The following is a 12,455-nucleotide window of genomic DNA, read 5'->3' as shown; positions in this document are numbered from 1 at the left end:
AAGAGCTACAAGTCTCTTCAGTGCTGAGCCAGATCTCCAGCTCTCCGACTCTCCATTTTTTTAATCAGAAAATTAGGGCTGAAGCATCATTCCTGCTTCACAGATCTGAACTAAAAAATACAAAAATACCTCTTTGTTCATTTTTGTGTGTGTGTGTGTGTGTGTGTGTGTGTGTGTGTGTGTGTGTGTGAGAGAGAGAGAGAGAGAGAGAGAGAGAGAGCGCTTGCAAGCTCTGGTCAGTTTTCTGCTAGGCTATGTGCTGCTGGATCATTTTCTGACACTTTCTCTAAGTACAGCTACTGAGCTATTAAACAATCCAAATTACTATGTCTTTTTTACAATTTAAGATTTTATATTATTTTATGTGTCTGGGTGTTTTGCTTGCATGGATGTCTGTTTACCAAGTGTGTGCATGATACATGCAGAGACCAGAAGAGGGTATCAGATTCCCTGAGGATGAACTTTCAGATGGTTTGTGAGCTGCCGTGTAGGTTCTGAAAATCAAACCTGGGTCTTCTAGAAGAAAAGCTGGTGCTCTTAACCACTGAGTCATTTCACCAGCCCCTACTGTACTTTTCAAAACCAGCAAAAACTAGTGTACTGTTAAGAAAGTGACTACACACACATACCTTGCTGGGCAATCCCGGATGTTACAGGACTGAAATCCAGCCAGCGGCTTCCTGTAAGGACCGCACAGGGCTTCACTCACTTCCCGCCCACTGGCCATCACACACTGGGGCCTCTGAAGCTGGACTCCCAAGGGACCACAAGTGGCAGAACAGTGTGTCCAGTTACCAGGTTTCCAAAAATGCTCTGCAGAAAGGAAAGGAAATGTCACCAATAACCCCAAATAAGAAAGGATTATGTGCTGGAGGGAGCAGGGCTGAAGACTATTGGGAATTGTTCTATGGTTAGCTACCTGCCTACATTTTAAGTAGCACAAGGAGAGAAAGCACAGTGTGATGCTGACTTTCTCTCCAGTAACTATTGTACTCGTTAACCAGAAATGGTGGCCAGAATAGGATCCTTGGAGCACAGCCTGGGGAACAGCCGTCATAGGTCAGCTAGATCTACCAGAAAAACCCAAGAGAAAGGGAGGAGGCATGGAGCAGCCAGACCTTCTCCAACATTCTTTAAGCAGAGCCAGCAGGACATGGAGGAAGGCCTCTCCAGGGGATGCCCTAATGCAGTCCATTTTCCAAAAACAGGTCAGGCAGAAAAATGGAAGATGATTTAGCAGGAGGACCAGGGACCAGGGATTAAGCAGTAAGGTGAGATGCATTTGAGTTCCATCCTTACTTTTTCATTAATTCTTAACCCAAAAATCACATCCATCCTAAAACTGCATGAATAATTCACTCTGGAGACATCTGGAAAGGTAAGAGTGGGGGCCTCCTTTAGAGAAGCAGAAGCCAGGCAGCCCCAGGAATTGCAGCTTTTGTATTACTCTTCCCTGCCGACACCCGGTAAAAGATGAGGTAGGACACCATGATGACAGGTTTGTGGATGGCTACAGAAAACACCAAATTTCTCTGCAATAATCATGAATAATTGATAGCTACCAGCTGTGTCCACACAACCTCTCACAGGACAGAAGGGTTTAACTTATTGGTTTTCATTCTGAATTTTGAGGTTTTTACCTTAAATTGCAAATGGCATCATTTGCAGGCAGAACCATAAATGGAACCTCTAGTTGTCGTTTCAGAATTATAGTTTACTTAAAAACAGTTTTTCTTCAAGATGGCTGTTTACTGAGACTCTCCAGAGTGAATGGGTGCTGGGTTAGACACTTTAAAAATAAGGATTATTTTTTATTGACTCTTCCATGTTCTGTTATAAAGCTGTTATTTTTATTTTTATTTACAGAGACAGAAAGATTGAATGTAACAAAGTAAGTTACCCAGTGTCTGCTTTGTGTCAGTGAGACTGGAACCCACACATGTCTAACTCCAGGTCTCAGTGCAGCAGGACGCATGTGCCTTTCTTTTAAAACACTGGGCTTTTATTAAAGTATAATTTGTGTGCAATGCAGTGCTTAGATCTCAATTTTATGAGCTTCTCAATTGTTGAACCCCTTTAACTATGATCCACAGGAAGGTGCAGAATATTTTTAACACCATCAAAGCTTTCATTTGCCAGCTTCCAGTCAGCCCCTTCCCCTCCCAGGCAACCACAAGAGTTTTAACTATCAGTACGCATTAGCTTCACTTCCTTCTGGGCTTCTGTATTTGTCTTCTTTTGCTTAGAGCATCATTTTCGGGATTCACTCATATTGTTGGGAATATCAATACTGTATCTTCTTTTACTATTGAATCGTATAGAGCTTTTGAGTACACCACTGTCTTTCATTCTGCTGTCAACAGCTATTGTGAATAAGACTGAACATCCATGTATAAACCGTGCATGTGTGTGTGTGTGTGTGGTGTGTGTGTGTGTGTGGTGTGTGTGTGTGTGTGTGTGCATGCGTGTGTGTCTGTGAGCATGTTTTCATCCTGTTTGGATGAATAACCTGTGAGTAGAATTTGTTGGGCCAAGGATGGGTATGTGTTTAACTAGAAAGTGCCAAACAGTTTTCCAGTGTGGTCTCTGTTCAACACCATATGGCAGCTTTCACTGAAATATTGCTGGCTGGAATTGAGTCCATGTTTTTGGCTATTCTAGTAGGCATGAACTTGAATCTCCTGGTTTTGTTCTGCATCTCCTATTGTCTCCCCCCTGTGTAGCACTTTCTTCCAAGGCTCAGTGAGACCCAGGAACTTCTAAAGGAACTTATGTCTATGAAAACAACCAGATGCGTAAGGCCCCTCTTTCCCAAAGGCTATGTAAACAATAAGGTCTGCTGAGGAGACTCGCATCGGTCCAGCTGCCTGAAGAGACACTCAGACCTGTTGGGCTGCCTGAAAGTCCTGCAGTGAGCTCCAAGGTTCCAGCTGTCATCTCTGTCACCATGCTGGTGTGGGTTTCCAGTGCTGAGGCTGCCTTTGAGGCATTTCTACCTCTGCACGTAGCCCTCCCCACACTCCTGTAAGTTAACTCTTCGGTTCACCACGTCGGACTTTGTTGGTGTCCTTCCTTTCATCTCCTGTCAATCTATCCATGGTGAGTACTCTCTCTGGGAATACTCCTTCATCACCCTACTGCACCCAGGACTCCATCTCATCTGTTAAGTCTAGACATCCCCAGAAGGCCTGTCCTGACTACCGTCTCCAAACAGTCACCGCCAAACATTATACACCCCGTTGCTGTGATCATTTTACTTGTAGCGCCTAGCTACAAAGAAATACACACACTTATTTGCTTACTTGTTTCCTGTTCATCTTTCCTACCAGAAGGCCAAATCCTTACACACTGTCCTGTCCAACATTAGGACAGGGTATGCCAAATACAATCATTGAAGTGACAATGGTTAACCTAACACATAATTCTCTATAAAATGCTAGCCCAATTAGTCACTGAAGGGCTGGCACACTCTGCAGCGTGCACATTTAAGTGTTTATATACACTTGTACATAGATAGTCTCTGAGCCTGGGTACAAGGTGCTAAAACGATGTAAAATAGTCCCAATAAGCCAAGTGTTGTCTACATCAAGGCTTATCCTTACAGTAGCACTGGCCTCATGAATATCTACTATTTAATTAGTTGCAGGGGTTCTTGTGATCTTTTTGCCCATGGCAATACAACATCTAAATGTCTTCTCCCATTCCAGTTTATCTTACGGGAGGGTCCTTCTTTCTCTTCCCAGAACAAATGTCATTGTATACACAAAAACCTGAGTGACATTTCCAGAGGGAGCTTGGGCTCTTCTTCAGCAGTTTTTCTCATGATACCCGCTCCACTGCCTCAGAACTGTTCACATGAGTGCTCCCTCTTAGACTGCAAGCTTCTCAAAGACTAAGTCATCCCCAGTCCTAGGAGAAACAAGCACTCAGCACATATCACTGAATGTCCAATGAATAAACATTTGACCGTGTAATAATGGTAGCATTACATCTAAAAGGAAGAAAGACATGAGTATCTTAAGTAGTGGTGTCATCAGGAACACGTGGTGCAGTGTTAACAGATGACTTAATATCATTCCCCCTAACCTCTCCCTTGCATCTCAGGGAGATGAGAAACACCTTCTAGATGCCCTACATACTTATATGACATAGTGTACAGCTTCGAGAAGATCCTCAACATTTCAAATCCCCAAATGACATAGATCTTACTGTTTTACATAATAAAAATATGTGGCCTGAAAGTAGTTTTGGTTTGTCCTCAGCCATCCCAACCTACTTTTGAGTGACAAGTAGCCGAGATCATCACCAGTTTTCCTAATTATCCTTCCTGATTTTCTTATCTCTACCTTATTCTCTTTGTCTTCTGAAGAGGTTTTCAAGCTTGCAACACCTGGTGATGTTCTTTCAATCATGTATTAATGCATAACAAGTTGGTATGTATGGGAAATCTGTGTGTGGACAGAAAACTGAAAGATCTGATCCCACAACTCTTGAAAAACTTGCTCCCGTTGATTTATTTAGGTGATGACAGTCTTGAAACTGGAAAATCATTATCTCCATCATCACAAATAATGATGTATATTAGGGATATGAGCTCCATGAGCTGCCTCTTTAAAAAAAAACCTGTCCCATTGTGAGAGGAGTAAGTTGAACTACCGAAGACTGAGGATCAAGTAAGAAACCTGAGTAAATGCCCAGGTATAGGTTCCAAAACAAAAGCATAGAGGTCACCAACAGAAAAGTACATGGCTCAGAAAGGAAATATGTAAAAAGTCAGACTTCCAGACCTTGAGGCAGGGGCTTTCCTGTTGAGTTGTTGCTGTTTGCTCTGTTTTTGGGTGCCTGGAGAACTCGCTTTTTCTGTGTCTTAGGAAATGCAGTCTTACTGCCCGGTTCTCTTCGTTCTGAGGAAACAATGTGTAGCACATCTTACCAATCAAAAGCCATTAAATTCTCACTCCAGTTTGAGTGTTCTTAAAGACAACTATGAAGAAATGAACTTTTCCTATTAGAGTGTTGTGTGTTCATGGATGCCTTTACACAGGTCTGGGAAGCAGCTGCTGTGTGTGTGTGTGTGTGTGTGTGTGTGTGTGTGTGTGTGCATGGTGGAGTGGCGGAGTGAGATGGTAAGGGTATTTAGAGTCACCTACTTTGCTAAAGTGTGGCATTTCTGCATGCTTATCAGGTCAGCTTTTCTTGCAAGAGAGAAAAAAATACATCCATCATTATTAGAAAAGGAACTGGAGGAAGCAGATTGGAACTCTGGAATAGGAGAATGAGAGCTATGGTCCACAGAGGGACGCATCTGGTGATGAGAAAGGGATTTTAGGAAGGTTGTAAAGTTTGAGCTTCAGGGTTGCAGGATAGTGGAGAGAAGCTAGTAATTGATCCCTCAGATAAGTGGCTAGCACTGAGAGCTGCTTGGCTCAGTGGGATTCTTGAAAAGAGGAAGGTGCAGGTCTTGGTATAAGTAGGAAAGAGAAATTAGCTGAGGGACTTTGGAAGGAACATGAAGAGTTCATTCCAGTACTGGAAAACTTTGATGAGCTGCCAGAGCTTTCAATTTTGAAGCCTTCAGGTACCTGCAGAGGTTCATTGAAAAGATAAAGGTTGCCCTGCTTCCCATCCACCCTGCAGGATCAGAAGAACACCAGGAACAGAACAGACAAAGGATGCTACACATTTTGACCTTAATCTAAATTCCTTTGTTACTTTCCAGCTTCCAAAATTAAAACACAAATAATTGTGTTCCACTTTGTATTATTGTAAATGCCAGGAGAGTTAATGGAGGCCAACATTCACTCTGGGCAGAGAATAGTGGTCCACACCTATTGTCCCAGCTCTTGGGAGGCTGTGGCAGTAGGTTAAAGAGTTTGGATTCAGCTTTGGCTACCTAGCAACATACTATCTGCAAATCCCAAATCATAAATAAGTGCCAGTGTTGTATGACAGCCACTCTGGCTTCCAGTTGGGGCACCTGCATCTTTTTGTATATCTAGGCCTCCTAACTGTTAACAGAGAAGGCCATGAAGAAAGCTCTGTCATACGACTCTTAAATCTCATGCTGGACCCTCCTGTAGTCCAGGTGAATTCACTAACCAGCATATGTAACACTCACACATGGGTTAGGTGCTGGAGAAAGAGAGATGATAAATGAACTCCAGTGTCCATCATTGACTTCTGTGGTTTATTCTCAACTGATTCCAAGCTCTGGAGGAAACAGGGGTGTCACTGGTTGAATCTTGCAGCTCATTTTGTTGAAAAGAACTGATGAACTCCAAATATCACACCCAGGAGGGAAAAGAAAGCAGTCTAACATCCTGTGTTTGCCACTGGGGTTGAGGCGTTGAGGAACTCTGGCGTGGCCTCCCCCATCATAACATTATAAAGTTATTCTATACTTGGTTGACTGCCATACTCCATACTGTGTTGTTTCCTCAGCAATGCAATGGAAATATCAGATGCTTCCTACCTCTGAGGGGCCTATAATTTCGGTTAAGGAACTAGATGTGAAGGAAGGAACTGTTGGAAAACATTATGTGTCAGGATCTGACAGGTATTAAATAGAGATCAGAGTTTCTCTTTTTTTCTTTTTTTTTTTAATTTAGCAAAGTATTCAAGTAGTAGGTAGGCCTTCCAGGGACCTTCTGGATTAAGGTGGTTGGTGTTTGTAAGAGAAGCAGTAAAGGATGTTTCTTGCAATGAGAGAGAAAAATATGCCTGAAGGCAAGAAAGAAAGAAAGAAAGAAAGAAAGAAAGAAAGAAAGAAAGAAAGAAGCGAGCAAGATAGATAGATAGATAGATAGATAGATAGATAGATGGAAAGTCTGCATGTTTGTTCGGGTGTGTGTGCATGCATGGGTGTTTCACAGTCATCTTGGCTATAACAGACCTCAGCACAATACCCATACACAATCAAGGTTGAGAGTTAAGCAGAAATAGAGGCAGGATATAAAAAATCCTAATTCTGAGCAGAAAATTGCATGTCACTTAAGCAGAAGAGTGGCTTTGGGGTCACTCACTTCTGAGGAAAGAACTGGTGTGGTAGGTGTTAGAAATGACTTTAAGTAGGTAGTGATGGGTGGGTTAGAACTTTGAAATGCCAGCGCCATTCGCACTTTGTCTCTAGTGTCGACAAATCTGGGCCCTGCTTTTCATGCATTGCAGGACACATTGGGAACAATTAGGATGGACACTCACCCAGCAAGCGGAGCCCAGAGGTTGCCACTGCTTTCCCAAGAGCATTGGTGGCTGTGCAAATGTAGGTTCCTTCATTTTCGAGGGAAGCATTCTGCAACAACAGGGATCCATTGAAAAGCAAGGAAACATTGTCACTCAGAGATCCTCCTCTCTTCAACCAAGTTACATTAGGCTGAGGGACACCTTTGGAACAAAAACAAAGATGACAAAGGCAATTCCTTTAAGATCAGGGCTGCAGAACTATGAGACAAATACCATTTAGTGTTTGGAGCACAAGTCAGGAAGTGGGCATGTCATAGATAATAGGAAATGGTTGGTTCCGTTTTTATGGCATGTGTATGAGGAATTGTGGTACAGCAAAGGCTTTGGTCCATGAGGCACCTCATCTGATCATGTATCACGTTAGGGAATAGAAGCCAGTGGGATTGCTTTAGTCTGGGAATGGAGGTGACTTTGAAGTTGGACAAATCACTGGAAAAATTGTTAAAAAGAAGGAGTTGGTGAAGCTGAGAATTACTACTGATGGACTGTTACCAGGAAGACTTTGGAAAAAATATATGTGTGTGTGTGTGTGTGTGTGTGTGTGTGTGTGTTTATCTCCCTGGAGAAAAAGATTTTCTTCATTTATGAGCTTTATTAAAAAGTGTAATTTTAGAGAACAAGAAGAAGTGGTGAGTTTTGAGCCTGGGTCAGTGAGTCAGAGGATTCAAGGAATAACACAGGAGCCTGGATGCGGAGGAAGATGTAAGAGTTGAAAAAAATTCCTTCATCAACATTTTGATGAGTCTTAACATTATGTTTATCTATTCAATCTCAGAACAATTTCACTTGATACTTAAGAGTGAAGAGTGCCTCAGGTAGTACCTCGGACTGAACTACAAGCTGGCTTGAGGAATGGCTGCTCCTCCAGAAGCACTCAGGGTGGGAGACCATGCAATGACTTTCTGAAAAAAGTCATTTCATTACTATTACCATGACATGTGCAGAAATCCTTGCAGCAGGCTAAAGGCACAGCCCAAGAGCTTGGTGGCATTTTCAAATTCTCATAGCCACTCCTCCTTCCTAGAAGATGGCCATTGTGTGCTCCATCTTACAGCTAAGGACTCTGCTAAGCCTTGGGAATTCAGGGTTAGCTGTTCCACCCACTATACAAACATGGCCACTCAAGTCTCTTAGGGCTTCCATAGATATCCACAGACAAGTGCTTACCACATGCATGCACACACATATATATACAGCACATACTCAGGTTATAAAATGTACTTGTTATAACTTTTAAAGAGTGCTAAGGAGCAAAACAAACAAACCACTCCTTGTCCTTGCCACAGAGCATTGCTCTCCCAAACTGACAGCAGGGCCCCATGGCCAGGGACAACATCCATACAGCTCATTGAACATAGAGAGGTCAAACTGGTGTGCCTACATGGGGTCTTCACCTCTAAGTTTTATTCTCTTTGGTATAGGAAGGTTCTCTGCAGGCTACCGAAAGAGAAACCTGGTCACCAACTCAGCCACAAGCCCTTTGACCTACAATCTGTCCTGCCTGCAAGATGTACTGGGGCAATGTTGGCACAGAACTTGGAGTGGCCAAGCAATGTTTAGTTTAACTTGAGGTCCACACTATGAGAGGGAGCCCATGCCCTATGCTACCTGGATAGCCAGGATAGCCCAGAGACCTAGGGTAGAACCAAACGCAACTGGCTAAACAAAAAACAAAACCAGAACACAATGAAATGATTTCTAATGATATTCTGCTATACTCATAGATTGATGCCTTGTTCAGTTGTCACCAGACATTAGGTGAAGAGAAAGTCTAAGTTGGGAGTTCTCAATAGGGTCTCTCACCTCGGAGATAGGTGAATCCCACAGAATATTTTCATGCTATGGAAAGATTGGAATCAGAGGGGATGCAGGACACCAGGAGAACATAATCCACCAAAAAACTAGGCAGGGCACATATGGGTTCACAGAGACGAGTGGAAAGCACAAGGCCTGCAAGGGTCTACTCCAGGTTCTTATGATATGGCTGTTAATGTTTTTGTGGGGCTCCTAACAGTGTGAGCAGGATGTGTCTGAGTCTTTTTGCCAGCATTTGAGACTCTTTTCCTCTGACTGAGTTACCTTGTCTAGCTTCGAAGTGAGGGCTGTCGCCTTATCTTACTGCATCTTGATTTGTCATGTTTGGTTATTGTTTCTTGGAGGCCTGCTCTTTTCTGAAGGGAAACTGAGGGAGAGTGGATATGGGGGAAGGGGGTAGGTGTGTGTGGCGGTGGGGGCTGGGAGGAGTGGAGGGGAGGGGAAACTATGGTCAAGATGTACTGAGTGAGAGAAGATTCTATTTAAAAAAAAAAGACTTCTTAAAAAAAAAACCATTCTTAAAGAAGAGGGAACAGGATGTAAAAGCTGCTCCTTGGGTGGGAAGGGGTGCCGCTCTCATTCTCTTCCATTTCTTTGTTAACTTTGGACGCCACACTGGATTCCACAGCCTCGAGTGCGGACGGAATGTGAAATAAGAACAGGAATGTTATCATGTTTAGATGTGATAGTTGAGGGCTCTGAAACCCAGGTCTGAGTCTGAGTTGGTGGCTCTTAGGGATTTGATCTTTAATCCTGTGGCTTCAAATGATCTGAGTGCGACTGGAGAAACTTAAAGCTGTTACCTCAGGACTCTCACCCTGTGACTGCACAATCGAATAAACGTAATGTAAGTACTGGTGTGAAGAGAGGTTGACAGATATGACTGAGTTTACAAGTTAGAGGACTTTAAAATAAGACGCTTATATCTGGATGGACCAATTCAATCCTATGAGTCCCGAACATCAGAAAAGTGGAAAAGGAGCGGTATGCGATGTAAAACAGGGTTGCATAGGACAGATGAGGCTGAAGAAGCATTTAGGGAGATCAAAAATATGTGTGGGACGTGGTCCTCCACTGATGATTTTGAAATGAAGGGATCCAAGAGCCAAGGAATGCAGGTAACCTCTAAAATCTGGGAGTTGCTTCCAGCTGACAGTCATAAGCAAGTGGGCCTTGAGTCTGGTAATGAGTAGGAGCTAATTTCTGCCAAAATAACGGAGAGAGGTATAACCCCCATGTGTCCAGGTAGTAGTTAGCCATCAACAAGGCTTTCATCTGACCTTTGCCCTCTAGATAGAGCAGTCAGTTCAGCCACATTCTACTACTGACTGACCTAAGGAACCGCACAATAATAAATTAGTGTCGGCTTTAGCTTATTAGTTTATAGGAATCTGTTACAGCAGCAATTCAAAATGAATACATCAATAAACGTTACATCGTGTTGGGAAAACTAGGCTTATCCTAAACGGCCAGAGGTTGCTCATGACATGGTATGTATATTTTTAGCTTTTTCTGTACACATATTTAAGTTTAGCTTTCTTAAGGTAACAGCTATTAAATACAGAAAGCGAGATTCAGAGCCACACAATTAGATTCAGGACATCTCTTAACCAGAATTTAGGTAGCTCTCCTGGATTTCTTAATCAATTCTCTCCCAAGCAGCTTATAGTCGTTGGAGGGTTTGGTTGTGGTAAAAACAAGACCATATGTACAAATAGGTACACATACATGTATCATATATCAATCATATGTCATATATATATATACATATATATTATATATATAATATATATTATATATAATATATATATATACACACACACATATATTATTTCTTGATTGCTATCATTTAAAGGAAGTTATGAAGCTTATTTATCTTGTTTTCGTCATCCTACTAGATGACTTAATTTTGGTAGGTTTTCAATTGTTTTCTGATTTATTTTAAAAAGGCAACAGTATGGGATTAGAGAGATAGATGCCCATTGGCAAAAGTGTTTGCTGCTTTTCCAGGGAACCTGAGTTCGGTTCCCAGCACCCATGTCTAAAAGCTCACAACTGTCCGTGACTCTAACTTCACGAGTCTGCTGCCTTCTTCTGGCCTCTGAGGATACCTGCACACATGTACACATTCAGCTATGCACAGATACATATATGTAAACAAAAATAAATCTTTAAAAAGAAATGAGGACTAGGAAGACTACATTTTTTTTTATTTCTTTAAGCAAACAATTATATCATTTGAGAGGGTTCTAATTTTATATCTCTCAGTATTTACATTTCTGGTCTAATTTCCTTGTCAGTGTTTATAGAATAAGGTTGAGTAATAGCTTCAGTAGCAGGAACTGTCCAGTAAATATCTGTATCTACTCCAGATGCACACACTTAAACCTAGCCTGAAATTCCTAATGAGTATGATAGATTACAAATCCTTGAGTAGTTAAGAACCTTCCCCAAGGAATACATATTAACAGTGCTCTTCCCAACACTGGATTGAAATGAAGCTGGGCTACTGAACACTGACTTTCAAGAGAGTAATCCAGGGTGAGAGTCCTTCGAAACAACTATTTTTCCGTCTGTAATCTGATGTGGTTCCAGCTGACAGCCTCTGAAATAGCACAAAGTCTCTGCAAAACACCAGCCAGATTCGCTCACGTCAGGTGTCCTTGTGCAGTGGCCTACCCACAGGAGGTTTGTTAAAGCAATAGAACAAATGAGAAGTTAGAGAAGTTCTTTGGGGCCCAATATAAATAACTCTGGCTTTCTAAGGAGGACAAAACCTTTTCCTTTAGAGTGTCTTGGAAGGCTTGGGTAGCATCTTTATAAGGAGGAGCAGTATACCAGAGAGAGAATTTACAATTCCTACTGCAGTCCCAATGATTAGAGGAAAGGAGAGCCAGGAGTAGAGATGGCCAAGGGCTGGGACACTCTGACTCATCCGCAGATCTTCAACTTTCATTTTCAAGCTGTTGGTGCTGACAGCTACCTTGGTAGCGGAAAGCCATCCCACCATCCTGCTCTGCTTCTGATTGGTGGGGGCAGAAGAGTCTGGACAGTTTAATTCAGTAGCCAAAACCAAAGAGGCCCAGTCCAGTCAGAAAGTGTGTCATGAAGGTTCTGCAATGTCCAAACTCTGGAACTGCATACTGTAGAGACAAACACACTTGGACTGAAGCCTCTGTATGAAGCATATGATACCGAGTCTGCAGTCAGTGAAAATCTACAGTTGCTAGGAACACCACACAGCAACGCTATATGCTGTGAGGCTTTAGACGTGGAGAGACAAAAAGCCTAATTGCTAAGAAGAAAACACAGGAGTTTAGTACCTAAACATGATATTTGCTGATGTTTTCAAAGGATTGAAGAGACCAGAAAATGCAGGCAGGATTCTTCACACTATT

General features: G+C 42.4%; 1 protein-coding gene across 1 annotated transcript in view; it reads right to left on the bottom strand.

Moving 5' to 3' along the window:
* Adamtsl3 (ADAMTS like 3) overlaps positions 1 to 12,455 on the bottom strand; it is a 284,359-nt gene that overhangs the window by 12,496 nt on the left and 259,408 nt on the right. Inside the window, exons 24-26 of the mRNA XM_028754834.1 lie at positions 7,201 to 7,383; positions 4,788 to 4,904; positions 630 to 813 (exon numbers count right to left, since the gene is read on the bottom strand). Coding sequence (XP_028610667.1) covers positions 630 to 813; positions 4,788 to 4,904; positions 7,201 to 7,383 — 484 coding nt within the window. The remainder of the gene's footprint in view (positions 1 to 629; positions 814 to 4,787; positions 4,905 to 7,200; positions 7,384 to 12,455) is intronic.

The sequence above is a fragment of the Grammomys surdaster genome, unplaced genomic scaffold, assembly GCF_004785775.1.
Source record: "Grammomys surdaster isolate TR1022 unplaced genomic scaffold, NIH_TR_1.0 126036, whole genome shotgun sequence".
Taxonomy (NCBI): domain Eukaryota; kingdom Metazoa; phylum Chordata; class Mammalia; order Rodentia; family Muridae; genus Grammomys; species Grammomys surdaster.
The sequence above is the reverse complement of the archived record's forward strand: the minus strand, read 5'-3'. Positions and strand labels throughout refer to the sequence as shown.